This window comes from Macaca fascicularis, chromosome 11, assembly GCF_037993035.2.
Source record: "Macaca fascicularis isolate 582-1 chromosome 11, T2T-MFA8v1.1".
Lineage (NCBI taxonomy): Eukaryota > Metazoa > Chordata > Mammalia > Primates > Cercopithecidae > Macaca > Macaca fascicularis.
Genome location: NC_088385.1, coordinates 58,558,413 through 58,580,232, shown reverse-complemented (window position 1 = coordinate 58,580,232; position 21,820 = coordinate 58,558,413). Strand labels below are relative to the sequence as shown.

The window sequence follows — 21,820 nt, the reverse complement described above, 5'->3', positions numbered from 1 at the left end:
CAATTCTCCCACCTCAGCCTCCTGAATAGCTGGGATTACAGGCATACACAAGCACGCTTGGCTAATTTTTGTATTTTTTAGTAAAGACAGGGTTTTGCCATGTTGTCCAGGCTGGTCTGGAACTCCTGGCCTCAAGTGATCCTCCCACCTCAGCCTTCCAAAGTGCTGGGATTATAGACGTGAGCAACCACGCCTAGCTAAAATTTAATTTTATTTAAACAAATACTTATTGTGAGCTAAGTGGTGTGGATAGAGTGGTGAACAAGACATACAACATGGTCCCTGTCCTCTTGACAGGTTTAGCCATGTTGGCCAGGCTGGTATCAAACTCCTGGCCTCAGGTGATACACCCACGTTGGCTTCTCAAAGTGCTAAGAAATCTCTAAGGCTTTTGGCTCCAATCCCTGGCTTCCAGACAACATGTCTGGACCCACCTGGGACCTGGGGGAACTTGCTGCCCTGAAGGGGAGGACACAAATCTGGCTGGCTTCACCACCTGCTGACTGTAGAGCCCTAGGGCCTTGAGTGAACATAGATGGCAGCCATGTAGTGGTTACAGCGGGCCTTGGGCAAGACCTTGTGCTGTGCTGGCAGCAGTCCCAGTAGTAATGGCCAGAGGGGTGCTTACATCAACACACTCCAGTTCAAGGTGGCTCAGCACAGAGAAAGAGACTTCATTTGTTTGGGAGAAAGTAAGGGAAAAGGACAAATCTTTGCCTCGTAATCCAGAGAATTCTTCCAGATCTTTATTATCCCAGACCACCAAGGTGGCACTTCTATTAATCCGCAAAAACCACAGCATTATTGGACTTGGGGCTCAAATTCCTTCGAATACCTACCTGGAAAGCCTTCCTAAGAAGGACATGCACAAGTAAGCCCAGATTGCAAAGACTATAATAAATACCTAGCTTGTCAATGCCCAAACACCAACAAACATCTACAAGCATCAAGATCATACAGGAAAACATGGCCTCACCAAAAGAACTAAATAAGGTACCAGGGACCAATCCTGGAGAAACAGAGATATGTGATCTTTCAGACAGGGAATTCAAAAGAGCTATGTTGAGGAAACTCAAGGAAATTCAAGATAACACAGAGAAGGAATTCAGCATTCTATCAGATAAATTTAACAAAGAGACTGAAATAATTAAAAACAAGCAGAAACTCTACAGTTGGAAAATGCAACTGAATACTAAAGAACGCATCAGAGTCTCTTAATAACAGAATTGATCAGACAGAAGAAAGAATTAATGAGCTTGAAGACAGGCTATTTGAAAATACTCAGAGGAGACAAAAGAAAAAAAAAAAACAAAAAAGAATGAAGCACACCTGCAAGATCTAGCAAATAGCCTCAAAGGGAAAAATCTAAGAGTTACTGGTCTTAAAGAGGATGTAGAGAAAGAGATAAGGATAGAAAGTTTATTCAAAGGAATAATAACAGAAAACCTGCCAAACCTAGAGAAAGATATAAACATTCAAGTACAAGAAGATTATAGAACACTAAGCAGATTTAACCAAAAGAAGACTACCTCAAGGCATCTAACAACAAAACTCCCAAAGGTCAAGAATAAAGAAAGGATCCTAAAAGCAGCAAGAGAAAAGAAAAGAAAAAAAAAAAAACAAACAAAAAAAACAACATACAATGGAGCTCCAATGAATATAGCAGCAGGTCTTTCAGTGAAAACCTTACAGGCTAGGAGAAAGTGGTAATGATGTATTTAAAGTGCTGAGGGAAAGAAATTTTTACCCTAGAACACTATATCCGGTAAAAATATCCTTCAAGCGTGAAGGAGAAATAAAGACCTTCCCAGACAAACAAAAGCCGAGAGATTTCATCAACACCAGACCTGTCCTACAGGAACTGCTAAAAGGAGTTCTTCCATCTGAAAGAAGAGAGGATGTTAATGGCAAGAAGAAATCATCTGAAGATACAAAACTCACTGGTAATAGTAGGCATACAGAAAAACACAGAATATTGTAAAACTATAATTGTGGCATGTAAACTCCCAATTACACTGTTATGATAAGTCAATATAAATAATAACTACAGCAACTTTTAAAGACAGACAGTACAATAAGACAAAGAGAAACAACAAAAAGTTAAAAAGCAAAGGGATGAAGTTAAAGTGTACAGTTTTTATTAGTTTTCTTTTTGCATGTTTGTTTATGCAATCAGTGTTAAGTTGTCATCAGTTTAAAACAATGGGTTATGCCAGGCGCAGTGGCTCACGCCTGTAATCCCAGCACTCTGGGAGGCCGAGGTGGGCAGATCACCTGAAGTCAGAAGTTCGAGACCAGTCTGACCAACATGGAGAAAGCCCATCTCTACTAAAAATACAAAATTAGACAGGCGTGGTGGCACACGCCTGTAATCCCAGCTACTTGGGAGGCTGAGGCAGGAGAATCACTTAGGAAGCAGAGGTTGCAGTAAGCCAAGATCACACCATTGCACTCCAGCCTGGGCAACAAGAATGAAACTCTGTCTCAAAAAATAAATAAAATAAAATAAAATAAAATAAAATAAAATAATGGGTTATAAGACATTAATAATATTTGCAAGCCTCATGGTAGCCTCAAATTGAAAAACACACAACAGATACACAAAAAATAAAAAGGAAGAAATTAAGTCATACCACCAGAGAAAATAACCTTCACTAAAGGGAAGACAAGGAAGGAAGGGAAGAAGTAAAAGAAGACCACAAAACAACCAGAAAACAAATGACAAAATGGCAGGAGTAAGTCCCAACTTATCAATAATAACATTGAATGTAAATAAACTAAACTCTCCAATAAAAAGACACAGAGTGGCTAAATGCATGGAAAAAAAGACCCAATGATCTGTTACCTACAAGAAACACACTTCACCTATAAAGATACACAGACTGAGAATAAACGGATGGAAAAAGATATTCCATGCCAATGGAAACCAAAAAAGAGCAGAAGTAGTAGCTATACTTACATTAGAAAAAATAGATTTTAAGACAAAAATTATAAGAAGAGTTAGAGATCGCTATTACATAATGATAAAGGGGTCAGTCTAGCAAAAGGATATAATGATTATAAATATACACTCATCCAACACTGGAACACCCAAATATGTAAAGCAAATATTATTATAGCTAAAGAGACAGACCTCAGGCTAGGCACAATAGCTCATGCCTAGAATCCTAGCACTTTGGGAGGTCCAGGTGGGTGGGTTTCTGGAACCCAGGAGTTTGAGACCACCCTGGGAAACATGGCAAAACCCTGTCTCTACAAAAAAATACAAAAATTAGCCAGGCATGGTGGTGTATGCCTGTAGTCCCAGCTAATCAGAGGGCTGAGGCAGGAGGATCACTTGAACCTGTAAGGTCGAGGCTGCAGTGGGCTGAGATCACACCACTGCACTCCAGCCTGGATAACAGAGCAAGATCTTGTCTCAAAGAGAGAGAGACCTCAATACAATAACAGCTGGAGACTTCAACATCCCACTTTCCGCACTGGACAGGTCTCCCAGACAGAAACTCAACCAAGAAACATTGGACTTAACCTACACTAAGGATGACCTAATAGAACAAATAGACCTAAAAGATATTTACAGAACATTTCATCCAAAGGCTACAGAATACACCTTATTACATGGATTATTCTCAAGGATAGGCCATATGTTAGGTCACAAATAAGTCTTAAAATACTCAAAAAATTTGAAACATCAAGCATTTTTGACCACAATGTCAAACATCTTTGAGTAAAACTAGAAAGCAACAAGAGGAATTTTGGAAATGATACAAACACATTGAGATTCAATATGCTCCTGAATGACCAGTGGGACAAAGTCAATGAAGAACTTCAGAAGGAAACTGAAAAGTTTCTTGAAACAAATAGCAGAAACACAACATAACAAAACCTATGGGATATAGCACAAGCGCTACTAAGAGGGAAGTTTAAAGCTATCAGTACCTACAACAAAAAAGAAGAACTTCAAATTAATAACCTAATGGTGCATCTTGACTAGAAAAGGGCAAACAAAACCCCAAATTAGTAGAAGAAATAAGATCAGAGCAGAAATAAATGAATGTGAAATGAAGAAAATACAAAAGATCAATGAAACAACAGGTTGTTTATCTTTTGGAAAGATAAACAAAATTGACAAACCTTTAGCCAGACTAATGAAGAAAAAAAGGGAGAAGACCAAAATAAATAAAATCAGAAATGAAAAAGGAAACATTACAAATGATACCACAGAAATTCAAAGTAGCATTAGTGGTTACTATGAGCAACTACATGCCAATAAATTGGAAAATCTAGAGGAAGTGAATAAATTCCTAGACACATTCAACCTACCAAAACTGAACCATGAAGAAATCCAAAACCTGAACAGACCAATAACAAGTAACAAGATCGAAGCTGTAATAAAAAGCCACTTAGTAAAGAAAAACTCAGGACCTGATGGCTTCACTGCTGAGTTCTAACCAACATTTAAAGAACTAATGCCAATCCTATTTAAAATATTCTGAAAAATAAAAGAGGAGAGAAACTTCCAAACTCTTTCTACGAGGCCAGTATTACTCTGATACTAAAACTAGACATAGAAATATCGAAAAAAGAAAACAACAGGCTAGCTAGTATCTCTGATGAATATTGATGCAAAAATATATTTCCCAAAAAAACCAACAAAATACTAGCAAACCAAGCTCAACAACACATTAAAAAGATCATTCATCATTACCAACTGGGATTTATCTCTGGGATGCATGAATGGTTCAACATATGCAAATCAATCAGTGTGATACATCATATCAACAGAATAAAGAACAAAAACCATATGATTATTTCCATTGATGTTGAAAAAGCATTTTATAAAATTCAACATCCTTCGTGGTTAAAAACCCTCAAAAAACGAGGTATGGAAGGAACATACTTCAACATAATAAAAGCTATATGTGACAGACCCTCAGCTAATATACTGAATGGGGAAAAACTGAAAGTCTTTCCTCTAAGATCTGAAACACAACAAGGATGCTCACTTTCACCACTATTACTCAACATAGTACTGGAAGTCCTACTTAGAGCAATTGGACAAGAAAAAGAAATAAAGGGCATCCAAATTAGAAAGGAAGAAGTCAAATTATCCTTGTTTACAGGTGATATGATTTCATACTTAGAAAAATTCAAAGACTCCACCAGAAAACTCTTAGAACTGATAGATTCAGTAAAGTTGCAGGACATAAAATCAACATACAAAAACCAGTAGCATTTCTATATGCCAAAGGTGATCAATCTGAAAAAGAAATAAAAAAAGTAATCCCATTTATAAGAGCCACAAATAAAATTAAATACCTAGGAATTAACAAAAGAAATAAAACATGTCTACAATGAAAACTATAAAACACTGATGAAAGAAATTGAAGAGGACGCAAAAAACTGGAAAGATATTCCATGTTCATGGATTGTTCAATATTGTTAAACTGTCCATATTAGTCAAAGCAATCTACAGATTCAATGTAATCCCTATCAAAATACCAATGGTGTTCTTCACAGAAACAGAACAAACAATCCTAAAATTTATATAAAATCACAAAAGACCCAGAACAGCCAAAGCAATCCTAAGCAACAAGAACAAAACTGGAGGAATCACATTACTTGATTTTAAATTATACAATGGAGCTATAGCAACCAAAACAGCATGGTACTGGCATAAAACAGACACAAAGACCAATGGAACAGAATAGAGAACCCATAAACAAACCCACACACCTACAGTGAACTTGTTGCCAACAAAAGTGCCAAGATTAAACACTGGGGAAAAGACAGTCTCATCAATAAATGGTTTTGGGAAAACTGGATATCCATATGCAGAAGAATGAAACTAGTCCCCTTTCGCCATGTACAAAAGTCAAATCAAAATGAATTAAAGATGTAAGTCTAAGACCTCAAAAACTACCATAAGAAAACATTGAGGAAACTCTCCAGGAGTAAAGAGTTTGGTCTGGGTAAAAATTTCTTGAGTAATACCCCACAAGCACAGCCAACCAAAGCAAAAATGGACAGATGGGATCACATCAAGTTAAAAAGCTTCTGCACAGCAAGGAAACAATCAACAAAGTGAGCAGACAACCCAAAAAATGGAGAAAATATCTGAAAACTATCCATCTGACAAGAGATTAGTGACCAGAATATATAAGGAGCTCAAAGAACTCTATAGGAAAAAATAGAATAATCCATCTGGCAAACTATTTGAATAGACATTTCTCCAAAGAAGACATACAAACGGCAAACAAGTATATGAAAAGGTGTCTAACACCATGATCATCAAAGAAATGCAAATCAAAACTACAATGAGAGATAATCTCACGCCAGTTAAAACGGCTTTTATCCAAAAGATAGGCAATAATAAATGCTGGAGAGGATGTGGAGAAAAGGGAATCCTTGTACACTGTTGGTGGGAAAGTAAATTAGTACAACCACTATGGAGAACAGTTTGGAAGTTCCTCAAAAAACTAAAAATAGAGCTACCTTACGATCTGGAATCCCACTACTAGGTATATACCCAAAAGAAAAGAAATCAGTATATCCAGTCAGGAGCAGTGGCTCATGCCTGTAATCCCAGCTACTTGGGAGGCTAAGGCAGGAGAATCGCTTGAACATACGACCCAGGAAGCGGAGGTTACAGTGCAGTGAGCTGAGGATTGTGCCATTGCACTCCAGCCTGGGCGAAAGAGTGAGACTGTCTCAAAGAAAAAAAAAAAAAGAAGAAGAAGAAGAAGAAAAAAAAGGAAAAAAAGAAATCAGTATATCGAAGAGATATTTGCACTATCTGCATTCCCAAGTTTGTTGCAGCACTGTTCACAACAGCCAAGATTTGGAAGTAACCTAAGTGTCCATACAACAGATGAATGGAGAAAGAAAATGTGGTACTTATACACAACAGAGTACTATTCAGACATGAAAAAAGACTGAGATCCTGTCATTTACAACAACATGGATAGAACTGAAAGTCATTATATTAAGCGAAATAAGCCAGGCACAGAAAGACAAATATCACATGTTCTCACTTATCTGTGGGATCTAAAAATCAATGCAATTGAACTCCTGGGGATAGAAAGTAGAAGGATGGTTACCAAAGCCTGGGAAGGGTAGTGGGGCAGGGTAGCGGGGAGGTGGAGGTAGTTAATGGGTTCAAAAAAAAATAATTAGAAAGAAAGAATAAGACCTACTATTTGATAGTACAACAGGGTGACTATAGTGAAAATAATTTATTCTACATTTGAAAATAACTAAAAGAATATAACTGGATTGTTTGTAATACAAAGAAGAAATGCTTGAGGGGATGGATACCCCATTTTTCATAATGTGATCATTAAGCACTGCATGCCTGTATCAAAGTATCTCATATACCTCATATATATATATACCTACTATGTACCCACAAAACTTAAAAATTAAATAAAATTTTATAAGGACATGCAAAGGTTCTAGAATAGGAAAATAATCTCTTGAGACGCTACGTAATAATCTTAAAAATATTATTTTTTGTTCTTAGGGCTTATACTACCTCATTTCAAGAATTAAAGTTACAATACTCAAGACAAATGTATACTGGCATAAGCATAGACAAACAGATCAAGGGAACAGAACAGAGTCCAGAAATAGACCCACACATATACATCAATTGATTTTTGTCCAAGGTGCCAAGTCACTTCAATGGAGAAAGGAAAGTCTCTTGAACAAATGGTGCTAACAGACTGGATATCTATACAGGTTGACTTCTATCTCATTTCACACACAAAAATTAATTTGAGATAAATTGGAGACCTAAAAGTAAAACTCAGAACCATGAAACTTACAGAAGTAAAATATCTTCAGGTTCTTGGGGGTAGGCATCCTTGAACAGGATGCAAAAAGCCATATCATAAAAGAAAAAATTGATATACTGAACTTCATTAACATTAAACATTTTTATATCTGACTTGTATTTGGAACATAAAAAACTAACAAATCAATAATAAAAAGTCAAAAAATTAATCAAAATGGCAAAAGATTTGAATAAACAATTCATTAAAGGTGTATGAGAAACCAAAAAACATAGGAAAAGATAATTAGTCATCAGGAAATGCAAATTAATGGCACAATAAAACAACACTTTATTTGCATTAAAATGCTAAAATCAAAGACTAACAACAGTAAGTTTGGCTAGGATGTGGAGCAAGTGTAACCCTAATACATTGTTGGTGGGATAAAAAAATGGTGTAACTATTCTGAGGAACTGTTTGGCAATTTCTTATAAATCAGACATACATTTACCATATGACCCAGGAATTTCACTTTGACGTATCTACCCAATATAAATGAAAACATTTATGTTCTAAAAGAGTTTTATAAGAATGCTCATAGCAAGCTTATTCACACTAGTTGTAAACTGGAAGCCACCTGAATGTCTATCAACAGGAGAATGAATACACAAATTGGGGTATGTTTATACGATGAAATATCACTCAGCCATAACAAAGAATAAACTACTGGTATATAAAACATGAATATGTCTCAAAAACAAAAATATCTTGTTGAGTGAAAGCAGTCAAATACAAATACATATTGTATGAGTCTACACATACAAAAGAAAACAAATCTATCTATAGTGACACGAGTCAGAAGTTGTTGCCTGAAGTGGAAGGAACTGATTAGAAAGGGGTAGGAGAGTACTTTTTAGGAGAGTCTTGTGGTAATGATGGGTTTAGGGGATGCTCCTCAATTGCTCAGATAACTCCTTCTCCACCTCCTTTTTACCCACAACTTTGGTTAACTTTGGATGAGGCTTACCCAATGTCCTACCGCAATTTGACTATGCAGTAGAATTCCTTTGAGAAGAAATATGGAATGCAAAAATATGGAGTATAAAATATGTATAAAATATTATCTGTATTGTGGAAATAAAGATCAACCAAATGAGAAAAGCAAAGGCTATTTATTTAGACCTTGCTATACTGAGTAAGTCAGCCACCATAACTGCCATTTGTGTTTTGGCAGAAACTCAAACGCAGGCAGAGGAGTGGCAAAGATTTATAGGTAAGAAAAGGGAAGGCTTCAAATGTGGCTTGATTGGAGGCTGTTGGCATGAGGAAGCTGGAGGCAAGGTAATAAAAAGTGGGACATCTCATATGAGGGTTGAGGGATGCATGTTTCGCTCTCTCTGGTCGAACCTAAGTTGAAAATGGGAACAAAAATTAAGGAAAGCTGTCAGTTATTAAGTCCTGGCCATTTGGGAATTTTTTTTTTTTTTTTGGGGGGGAAAACAGGATCTTCCTCTGTTGCCCAGGCTGGAGTACAGTGATGTGATCACTGCTCACGGCAGCCTTGACCTCCCAGGCTCAAGTGATCCTCCCATCTTAGCCTCCCAAGTAGCTGGGACTACAGGTACGTGTCACCACACCCAGCTAATTTCTTAATTTTTTTGTAGAGATGAGGTCTCACTATGTTACCCAGGCTAGTCTCAAACTCCTGAGTTCAAGCAATTTTCCTGCCTCAGCCTCCCAAAGTGTTGGGATTACAGGTATGGGCCACCATGCCTAGCTCCCATTAGGGGACTATTGCTACAGAAATTATTATTTAGCTTCCTGGATTGTCACCAGAGACAGCAACCTGGCTTCCTGCAAGTTTGACTTACAACAGGCTGGCTTCTTGGACTGTTTATTGTAGATAAGGGGGTTGGTTTCTTGGGCAGGTCATAGGTCAATGTTCTATTTTTATATATGTCTAGTCATTGTCCATTTGTAGATGTCTCATAGTATTCATCAAAATAGGCTGATTCATGGAGAGAGAGAGGGCAACATACATTCGCCAGTGTTAACTAACATGACACAAACTAAAATTGTCTATGAAGGACATCACTAAAAGTGCTAAGAGGGGGCTAAGATGGTGTCCAGAGAATAACATATGTGTACTACCAGGAAAATCTAATCTGTTAAAGTTAGGGTACACCAAGAGGGGTGGGCAGGCCCTCTTCCCTAAGTAAGGTTTTGAAAGCTGGGATTGAAAGGCTAGGTTCTTGGCTATTCTTTCTTTCTTTCTTTCTTTTTTTTTTTGAGACAGAGTCTCGCCCTGTCACCCAGACTGGAGTACAGTGGCACAATCTTCGCTCACTGCAACCTCTGCCTCCTAGGTTCAAGTGATTCTCCTGCCTCAGCCTCTCGAATAGCTGAGATTACAGGGACCTGCCACCATGGCTGGTTAATTTTTGTATTTTAGTAGAGACAGGGTTTCACCATGTTGGTCAGGTTGGTCTCAAACTCCTGACCTGAAACGATCCGCCCCCCTCGGCCTCCCAAAGTGCTGGGATTATAGGCATGAGCTACTGTTTCTTATGTTAAATCACAGACAACTGAAGGGAAGAAAATCTGGAGGAGCCTCTCTCCCAGGTAAAGCAGCTTCACTGTCAGTTTCTCATAGTCAGCTTCTACCTAGAATTCTGCTTGGGCTTCTGTGAGATGTAGCTTTGTTACAGGCTCAGCTGCTCAATTCTCATCACCTGGCAGTGGGAAGAGGGCTTCTTCCTTCAACTATGTTGTGATCCAAGGGCCACAGGAAAGATCACATACCCTTTCCCTCCCCTTCTCTATCTCTTCAGTGTTTTTCGTTTTTGTTTTTGTACATGGAGGTGTATGTTTTTTTGTTTTATGTTGTGTTGTTGGTGATTGGGGAGGAGAATTAACATTTTAAAGTTAGGAGCCTTGTTTTTTTTTGTTTTTTTTTGTTTTTTTTAATTCAATCTGTAAGAAGCCTTGAAGGAAAACCCTCAGTAACTGAGGAAGCAACTGAGAATCTCAAGTAAGTTCTTTGAAAGTTAAACCCAGTACAAGTTTGTTCCATTTCTCTTAACCCAAATGCTGTTTATTTGGGCATTTAGCCACTGACTTCCAACCTCCTGAATTACAGCAATCTTTCTCAAAGAAATATCCTACAATAGCTGTAGATGGCAGATTCTGCCCACATTTCTAGAGAACTGCCCAAGGAAGCTTGACTTCTTATTGATTCTAAATTGTTTTCACATGGAAATACATAATTGGAAGTTTATTAGCCAGTCACCTTTCTTGGAATTAAAATTTATAGCATTTTATAAGTGTCCTTAGAACCTAGCCATAATCCCCTTCCCAAGCCTTTCTCAAATTTGCATAGTGTTTTGCTTTAAAATAATTGTATAATAATTTCTCTTTCTCAAACAAAGGATTTTTAGAAGGGGCCCCACCTTCTCCAAGTCAAGCAATTCGGTACTGTTTACTTCTCACAGCTATCAGGGCCAAAAACGTGTAAGAAAAGGAATGAAAATTGGCTTTCCGAACAGCAAGAATGGGCCACACAATATGGTTCACATTTTATATATGAAGCATATTATATTGAATAACATATATATATTTTATCTTCACAACATCCCTATAACAGAGGTCCTTTTATTTCTTTTTTACAGAGAAGAAAATGGCTTAGAGAAGTTTAATTTCCCAGGCTCACATGCATAAATACAGAACTTGGGCTTCAGAGTTAGTATATTGTAATGGTTCATGGTAAAAGCTTAGGAGTTAGATTGCTTGGATTCAGTCCTAACTCTACTGCTTACTGTGCAATCTTGGACAAGTTACTTTAGTCCTCTAAGCCTTGGCTTCTCTTCAGTCAGACGCAGCCAATAGCAGTATCTGTTTCATAAGGTCGGGGCTGTGAGCATTAAATGAGATAACGCTTATACATTTGCAAGGTACCTCAACATGATTTCTCAATTGCATGTGATTTCTGGATTGCCAGTAGCAACGAGTGAAGAGCAATGATTCTCATCTACTTTTCCAGCTCAGAGATGGAGATGCAGGAAAAAGTTCCTTTATCCTCTGCTTCAGCAAAAAGCAAAGGTGAAATTCCAAAATGATCAAAAAATCTCAACACTCAATCACAACTGAATAACTAATGAAGATATAAAATAATTTTTGATGAGGCTATCTAATGAAGTGATGTCTGAACGTCTTTTTTTTCTTACAGCCTATTTTTTAACTTAAGCCTGAAGGAAAAATAGAGATTTGGCATAGCCTAAGCAGGAATATTGTGTGAGACCAGTGCGTGCACTATCAGGGGCTCCTGTGCCACTCTATGAAGCATGAGTATACACGACTGGAAGCATTCTAATTGCTCAGGCTAATCTCTGGCTGTGGATGCATCCAAAGTGTCTGCTAGTAACAATCACTACATCCTAGCCCAAAGAGGTATTAATTTTCATCTGGCTTGGGCTTCCAGTTAATTTAAGAGATATTAAACAATTAGAATCTCTTTAAATTTATAATTAAATTTATAATACTCAGTAACATAAAATTATTAATATACTGTGTCCTTCTAAAACAAGTGACTGTTTTTCCCACTTTCTAAAGGAGCTAATATTTAAGGTGTCAGGAAGTTCCTTTTGGTACCAGAAAGACCTTGGTTTAAGGTCCAATTCCCCAAGTCACTAGAGCGCTCTCTGAGTCTCATCTGCTAATAGGATAAAACCACCTACTGAATGAAGTGATTATAAGAATAAAATGAGATAATGCATATAAAGTACTCAGCATAGTATAAGAAGAACTCAATATATGATGGCTACAATCAGTATGCCCACTACAGAAAACCAGAAAGGACAGAAAAGTATAAGGAAGAAAAAGTCAATAATTTCTTCTCTCAAAGGCAACCATTGTTAACTTTCGGCTGGTCATCTTTTTTCTCTATGTAGTTTGTCTTTATATAATTTGGTATCACACCACACAAACTATATGCATCGCGTTTTGCTGTTTTCTTCCTTTGGGCCTATTAATGTAACTTAGGCATTTTCCCACACCATTAACAACCAGACATAACAGTTTCTTTATGACTTCTAATAACATAAACACATAAATAAAAATAGTTTTTCCTAGTTATGAGGCCCTTGGGAATGATATGGTCTTGCCTACCTCATATGCCTGCCACTGTGACCTCCTGGCCTTGGGAATTCTCAAGTCTGTCACCATCATCACTTGAGGTCACTACAGAGAACCTCCTAAGTGTTTATAGGGTACTGGGTATGTAGGTCCCCCAGCCCAAAGGCAGACCTTTACAGACCACAGTGTAAAGCAGTACAGAAAGCCTTACATTCCACAGCCATCTGCTTCACTGACTCTCAATTTTTTCTCCCACACAGTGTAACAGAAGGTGCTAAAAAAACAAAAACAAAACCCCCAAACCTGATCATCTCTCTTCAGCTGAAGTTTAAGCTCCTTCTTCCTGAATACCTTCTCTAATACCTCTCTGGTCAGAGAAAAGGCAAGCTGCATTATTTGGCTTAAACATTTTTAAAAACTGCCAGTATATCAAAATTCAGTTTGGTTCTAAACATTTGAATTGCCCCAACTCTACTGCCCATGTTGATCCATCCTTCATTTGTCACTGATATTATCTCTTGTTTTTTTCTGAGAACATAATTATCTAATTGTGGAGACCAAAATTTATCCCTGTTCACAGAATTAGTGAAAATCAAATAAAAATTAAATGTAAAGATAAGTATCTCTAACATTTATTTTGGCCAACTATCTGGAGCTACTGTTTTTTTTCTTTTTTGAGACAGAGTCTTGCTCTTCTTGCCTAGGCTGGAGTGCAATGGCGCAATCTTGGCTCATTACAGCCTCCGCCTCCCAGGTTCAAGCGATTCTCATGCCTTGGGTTCCAGATTAGCTGGGATTACAGGCACACACCACCATGCCTGGCTAATTTTTGTATTTTTAGTAGAGATGGAGATTTTGCCATGTGGGCCAGGCTGGTCTCAAACCCCGCACCTCACGTGATCTGCCCACCTCAGCCTCCTAAAGTGCTGGGATTACAGGCGTGAACGACCATGCCCAGGCCACTGTTTATTATTGTTATAAAAAGTGAAAGATTTATACGATCTGAAGAGAAACCAGAAGATTATTATTGTTCTTACTGTTGCTGATCTTAAATAAATAGGTCTCCAGAAGAGCAACGGCCAAGTGTCTAGGCAGAGAACAAATTAAAATTAACTGGCACACAGAAGATTAGGGTCTCTGAGGGGTCTGAGATTCTGGTTCTATCAGTGATGAGCTGTAAGACCCAAAGGAACACAAATTCTCTGAACCTTCTCCCTGTCTGAAAAACAGAAATATTAATCTTCACTTAGTCACCCTTACAGATTTTTTTTTTTTTAAGATGGAGTCTCACTCTGTTGCCCAGGCTGGAGTGCAGCGGTGCAATCTTGGCTCACTGCAACCTCCGCGTCCCAGGTTCAAGCGATTCTCCTGCCTCAGCGTCCTACATCCAGCTAATTTTTTGTATTTTTAGTAGAGATGGGGTTTCATCCATGTTGGCCAGGCTTGTCTCGAGTTCCTGGCCTCAAGCAATCTACCCGCCTTGACCTCCCTAGGTGCTGGGATTACAGGCGTGAGCCACCACGCCCAGCCCAGAATTTTTATTTAGGACAAATTAAATAATGCATGTAAGAGTAATTTGTAGCTTATAAAAAGCTACACAAATGTAAGGGGGAGAGTATTTTTGCTTTATTTTATTTAATTTTTGATACAGTCTCACTCTGTCACTCAGGCTGAAGTGTAGTGATCATAGCTCATTGTAACCTCAAACTCTTGGGCTCGTGTGATCCTCCTGCCTCAGCATCCCAAGTAGCTGGGACTATAGGCACATGCCACCATGCCTGGCCAATGTTTTTTATTTTTATTTTTTGTACAAACAGGGTCTCACTGTGTTGTCAAGCTTGTCTCCAACTCCTGGTTTCAAGTGATCCTCTTTCCTTAGCCTCCCAAAGTGCTGGGATTACAGGTGTGAGCCACTGTGCCTGGCTGTATTTTGCTTTTAAATAAAAGGGAAGGGTGAGACTAGACAATCCCAAACACATACAAATTGCCTTTTGATATTTTATCTATACATTCAATAATTACCCTAAAATGCTTAAAAATAGATAATTCTGAAAAACTTTATCCATGATTGTCCAGTTTTCCTCCATACATGCATCATGCTAATTAAAGGATTGGCTATCTTCATGCTGTGTTAGAAGAAACTGAAGTATTAGAACGAAATAGACTAACATGCTATCTCAAGGAGCTTATACCAGCTGAAGAGGGACTGAGGAAAGTTAGAAATTAGAGGTATGAAGGATTAGGATCACTGAGGTTATAAGAATTTAAAAATAAAAAAAGGTATAAACAGCTTAGAATTTAAAGAAATGTTAGGAGATGGCTCTTCCCAAAGAGGGGCACCATTATCCAAACCTCTAGATAACTGATTTTGTGAAGCTATTATATGCAACTCCTCCAGAGCCTGACATTTGATTACATTTAAAATTCATCTTTTGCTTCCCTTTTCCTTCCTCCCCCATATACAATGTGTTCTTGCCCCAACCTCCCACTTTTTCCTCCTTTATTTCAATTTCAATCCCTTTTAAAAGTCCGGGTCCAGTTTCCTATTGGCCTCTTTAACCTCTCCTTGCCTGGCTCTGCTGGTACACATCTCCCACCCTGACATCACATGAGCATTCCTCTTTAGAAAAAGCACATCTCATTCTTGCAGAAGAGACTTAGAACATTTTTCAAAACTCAATTACTTTTTTGAAGTTTAAAGGATAAGATCTCTAAATTCCAAGCTGTTTCTCTAGGAGGGTAGAAGACGTGGGGGAAGAGAAGCAATGGTAGTTCCAAACCGGCTCAGACTTGGTCATTGGTGGTGGCTCGATGGCATTCTCATTCCATCCGGGCAGGCTCCGGGGCCAGAGGCATTCAGTCAAAGCAGGTGGGAGGAGGGAAACATAGGCACACAGACTTGCAAAGATAAAGATGGACAGAAAGAAAACGGTAAAATAAAGGAAGGAGTTGACAGGAGAGAAGGAATGTCAAACAAGGAGGGAAGATGGGGAAAATAGAGCAAAGAATAAAGGAAAGGAGAAGACAGGGCGAGTAATAGGGGGAGGGAGGACTGAAGAGAGAAATAGAAGTAGACCAGGAAGAACACAGAAAAGGCTGGGGTCTTAACAGGAGTGGGGTCCAGACGGACCAAGTGGGATGGGCAGAGCAGGGAAAGAGGAGGGGAAAGGGCTGGGGAGACTGCCATGCCTAGCCTCGATCTATTTTTGTTCTTCCTTACACTGTCATCGGTAGCTGCCTTATCAATTTTCACCTCTGGCAGGAGACGCCCGCCGATGTGGGAGCCAGGGCCGCCGATGAGAGACACCACGCCGTTGCAGTCCACCGTGCTGTTGCGTTTCACGCTGCGCCGCAGGCTGGGGAAGATGCGCGAGGAGCGGCTGCCCTGGCTGTAGCCGCTGTAGCCGCTGTAGCTGCTCCGGCGCTCGCGGGCCCGGATGGGGATGAAGAGGGAGTCCCGGCGGCCCTCGCTCTCCTCCACTGTGCTGTGCTCGTCATCCGCGAACTCATTCTCGGAGCCCGGGTCTCGGAACCGCCCAGGTCCCCTGAAACTGAAGATGCTGCTCTTGCTGTTGTGGCGAGAGAGGAAGGGCGAGCCTGGGATGCTGAGCAGTGACTGCAGGCGCAGAAAGGGAAAGAGAGAGGGAGGGGGAAATGAGACGAGAGTGGACCTTTATACCCAGCAAAGTGGTTAGGTTCCCAGCCGGCCCCACCCTCGCAGTCCTGTGATCAGAACACAAGTGTGTCCAGAAAGCACTTGTGCATGTTGACTGCTACAGTTCATCACCCATTGTTACTTACCTGTGCTTGACCAGTTACGGATGCAAAACGTCTACCCACTGTTCTTGCACGCCTCCCTAAGACGCTTTTATCTCATGTTAGACGCAACTTATCCAGGGAGAAGCACATGGCTGTTTCTTTCTTTTTACCATGGGCTCAGAGGAGATGTCTTTAACTTAAGTTAGTCTATGCCACACTGGGCAAAAAGACGGAATTTATTATTTTATATATATAACAATAAATAAATATTTCATATATATATATATGGCTGGAGTTTTGCTTTTGTGGCCCAGGCTGGAGTGCAATGGCGCTATCTTGGCTCACTGCAACCTCCAACTCCCGGGTTCAAGCGATTCTCCTGCCTCAGCCTCCCAAGTAGCTGGGATTACAGACGTCCACCACCACACCCCAGCTAATTTCTGTATTTTTAGTACAGACAGGGTTTTGCCATGTTGGCCAGGCTGGTCTTGAACTCTTGACCTCAGGTGATCCACCCGCCTCGGCCTCCCAAAGTGCTGGGATTACAGGCATGAGCCACCGCTCCTGGCCAAAAAGACATAATTTAAAATGTGCGTGTATCATTTGCCATTCTCTCCAAGTACATGTCTTGGTCAAATACTACAAGAGTGGCCTTCAAGCCTTTTAGTTCAGTTGAAAATTATGTATGCTCCCCCCCCCCACTGCATTTTATTTATCTATTTATTTATTTTTCCTTTTATTTTTTTATTTTTTAAGTTAAAATATTTTTAAATTATTTTTTATATTTATATACTCATTATTTTTTATTATTACTTTAATAATTAAACTATTTTATTATCATACTTTAAGTTCTAGGGTACATGTGCACAATGTGCAGGTTTGTTACATATGTATACATGTGCCATGGTGCTGCACCCACTAACTCCTCATTTACATTAGGTATTTCTCCTAATGCTATCCCTCCCCCCCGTCCCCAACCTACCTCAGGCCCCGGTGTGTGCTGTTCCCCACCCTATGTCCAAGTGTTCTCATTGTTCAATTCCCACCTATGAGTGAGAACATGCAGTGTTTGGTTTTCTGTCCTTGTGATAGTTTGCTCAGAATGATGGTTTCCAACTTCATCCATGTCCCTACAAAGGACATTAACTCATCCTTTTTTATGGTTGCATAGTTTTCTATCCACCCCATTTTAAACATATTTTGTTCATCAAAAGTTTACATAGTTGTAAACTATATAATTCTCAAACAGCTGTAAGTTATATAATGTCCAGCACTGACATTTTTAAATAAAACTCTTCTTTACCATAAAGTTTATGGTAAATAAATGTATTTAAAGAATTCTTTAGCACAAATTTTTTCTTATTTATTCTTCTCCTTCAATTTCATACTTCCTTTCCATATTCCCTAGGGAATTTTATTCGAATGTACACTTTTATGTTTTAATGTATTTTACTGCTCACCCTTGAATTTACTTCTCTATGTTGTCCCAGGCTGATCTCAAATTCCTGGGTTCAAGTGATCCTCTTGCCTTGGCCTCCCAAAGTGCTGGGATTACAGGAGTGAGGCACCACGCCCAGCCTGTTAAACTTTTGATGTTAACACTGGAAGGGCCATGGGGCTCCTCTTTTAACATCCCTGCCCTTATCTTTTTGTTGGCTACAATTCCAACAAATTATACAAAAAATTATAAATAAACTGTACTTAATATTTAAAAATTTTCTATGACCATGAGTCTTTAAGACATTTAAAAAATTCTCCTGGATTGAGTTTTTATTAATATTCTTATGAATACAGCTGATCAAGCTATACAAATATAGTACACATTTTATAGGTAATAGGCTTAAGAAAGAAAATTGTATTAAAATGCATTTCTTAATAAGATGGATGAGATTTTCTTTTCAACTGGTGTTTAAATATTTGTTGGTAGTATTACTAATCATTAGAATGAGACATGGCTCAACATCAATCCTCCCCACCTTTCTAATAATCGATTTTATGTGCTAAAACCTTATTCACATAAATATTATCTTGGAATGGAAAAACTTTGTTATAGTAATGTCACTCAATTCTTTAGACTCCTTCCAAGTTATATACCAAAAGTATATAGCAAACTGTCAGCAAAATTTATTGTAATAATCTATCGGCTGGCTATTAAGTCTTTTTTCAATTTTACTGAAAGCAAAGAACTGAAAACTCAATTTGCCAAAAGATTTGTTACCTATACACATTCCCTTTCTTGATTTCTGAGGACATCAAAAAAGCTTTATTATTTACTAATAATTGTGTGGGTTATTCTCATATGAGTTACTCTTGTACTTAAAAGAAGCGCGTTTAACCCAACAGATGGTTGAAATAATCAAAATATTATTAATGTCTTTCCATCATTGCCAACATTTATTTTTTAATATGATTTTATCTTATCACATGATTTAAATATTTTTTTATCAAAATCTACCTTAAAGTCACAGATTTAGCTCATTTCTGAGAATGTTCAACCACATGATCTAATGAGCAGTCAGTCCTCAATGTCAAAGCAATTGGCTAAATTGCTTTAGATTTATTTTCATTTGAAAAAGTATGATCCCATTTTTCACTATTAATAAATGTATTAGTATGTATTGCAAGGGCAACAATCTCCTGAAATTAAAACATCTCAACATCCCCAGTTATAATTCTGTTTCACTCTTAACAGAAATATGTACAATAGATAAATTCAGAAAAACCTTACAATAGATTTAAGGTTCCTGGACTAAAGAAAACTTTGTAGACATTAATATTTTCAATTGTCTTTCTGTTTGGCATTCCAAAGATTTACATACCTTAAGGCAATGCACCACGTAAGATCTGGGATGACAGAGGTATGCCTTCCTTTTGTAAAGTGGGAGGGAGAAGGGTATGAAGAGGGAAAAGGGAAAGGCAGATGGTGTGATTTTGGACCACAGGACTGATCTGAGGCACAGGTATATATAAATTAAAGATCTAGAAACTGGGTTCCTTAAAACTGTGCTAGGCAAGTCTTCAGGTGCCCCAAGGGGATGCAACCCCAATTTGAGGAACACTGTTTTGAGAGAAACAAACTTGACAAATGATTGCCCTTAGACAATCTTCCTTAATTTTTTTTTTTTTTTTAAGACAGTGTCTCACTCTTTCACTCAGGTTGGAGTGCAGTGGTGCGATCTTGGCTCACTGCAACCTCCACCCCGTGGACTCAAGCAATTCTCCTCCTCAGCCTCCTGAGAAGCTGGGATTACAGGCGCCCACCAACACGCCCAGCTAATTTTTGTATTTTTAGTAGAGACGGGGTTTCACCATGTTGGCCAGGCTGGTCTCTAACGCCTGACCTCAGGTGATCCACCTGCCTTGGCCTCCCAAAGTGCTGGGGTTACAGGCGTGAGCCACTGCGCCTGACCATAATCTTTAATTATAAGAGATTTTTGTCTTAGAGGTTAGGACTTAACCCTCTTATAAAATGATTGGGCTGTTAAGGTTCTTTGTGGGCTGAGACTATGACAATGTAGTGCATATATTACGGGTGCTAAAGAAACCTTTCTTGATATTTCTTTTTTTCTTCTTTGGAGACAGGGTCTCACTCTTTCCCCAGGCTAGAATACAGTGGTATGATCATAGCTCACTGCATCCTCCTGCCTCAGCCTTCCAAGTAGCTAGGACTATAGGCATTTGCCACCATGCCTGGCTAATTAAAAAAAATTTTTTTTAATAGAGATGGGGTCTCTATGTTGTCCAGGCTGATCTTGAACTCCTGGGTTCAAGTGATCCTCCTGCCTTGGCCTCCTAAAGTGCTGGGATTACAGGAGTGAGGCACCGTGCCCATCCTGTTAATACTTTTGATATTAACACTGGAAGGGCCTTGGGACTCCTCTTTAACAACTCTGCCCTTATCTTTTTGTTGGCTACAATTCCATTTCTGGTTCTATACTTCAGTTCCTGTCTCTTCCTGTAATGTACAAAGCCCCTGTCCCCAGGTTGGTATATTTTCTTTGGATAATTCTAGTTGCATACTCCATTCTCTCACCTGTGTCTTTCACTTGTTATGTAGGCTTTTCCTGCTTTGGCTTTAAGCAACCCACGAACTTCTAAGGCAATAAATGAATTTGATCACTGGGGACCACATCAAGAAAAGCACTAATCGTAGACAATTTTATATAAATGTCATTGTTAGATACACGCCATATGCTATATATAGGTCTCTAGAAAACAGGATTATCCTTACTTATTTTGTTCTTCTGCCTCATCCTTGTACCAGAGAGGAGGAGCTACATTGGTTAGATTCCAGAATGTTGACTGAGGCTCATTTATGAGTAGATGTTGTCACTGTGTGTTAAAAGGACACATACACTGTGTGGTAAAGGAGCACATAACAGAGGAAGCCCTTGCCTGTTCTTCTTCCATGTTGCCGGATTGGTAAGCTTACTATTCTTCTTACATATATGTTTGGGCACCCCCACTGAATCACTGATTCATTCCCCTGAACCAGCTCTACTCGGTGTGATTCACAGGCAGCTAGTCCATGACTTGTTATTGGTCTGCAATGAGACAAGTAAGGAAACTGAGAGGGGCATTTAGAAACTTTTATGACAATTAGACATAGTCATAACATCTAAGAATGTGACGATTTTTCTAGAAATTGATTGTTATTATATTTTACAATAGTATCAGTTCATGAAGAATTGGGAAAAGCAGAAATGAGTCCTCTACCACAGGCAGCTTGAGAAACACTGCTCTAAACAATGTGGCTGGCCAGAAGATGGTGTCTTAAAATGTACTTGGGATTTTGTTTTAATCAGATCACAGTAAGGTGACAGACACAGAGGCAACTGCCTTTGAAAGAGGAGTTCGTTACTTCGGTTCCCAAAAAGAGTGGGCTTGCCATGCCATGGAGGGCCATATGGGGAAATGTAAGTGTTGGTCAGGAGGCAGAAGGAGTGAGGGGGGGAAGTTTAGCCTGAGCCCGTGGTTTCCCAAGGAAGGAAGCGATGAGGCAGGATAGGTAAGTCTGAGCAAATTTAGGATTGGGGAGTTTGAATAATTTTGGAAGTCTCTGGCCTACAGAGGTGGTAACTACTTGTCTGGTATCTGGCTCTGGGGTGATTTAGGGCAGGGAAATATTGGCTTAGTGAGTGAGTTAGATAAAGGAGGTA

At 39.0% G+C, this 21,820-nt stretch overlaps 1 protein-coding gene across 15 annotated transcripts in view; it reads right to left on the bottom strand.

The window, feature by feature from the left end:
• SCN8A (sodium voltage-gated channel alpha subunit 8) overlaps positions 1-21,820 on the bottom strand; it is a 211,021-nt gene that overhangs the window by 65,431 nt on the left and 123,770 nt on the right. For 9 of the 15 annotated variants that reach the window (XR_012420258.1, XM_065524218.2, XM_065524216.2 and 6 more), the window contains one exon: positions 16,123-16,518. Coding sequence is in view for 14 of the 15 variants with exons in the window: in XM_065524218.2 (XP_065380290.1) it covers positions 16,123-16,518 (396 nt within the window). In the remaining variant the exon portion in view is untranslated. The remainder of the gene's footprint in view (positions 1-16,122; positions 16,519-21,820) is intronic. The other 6 variants (XM_065524220.2, XM_065524223.2, XM_065524219.2 and 3 more) reach the window with 1 other exon arrangement.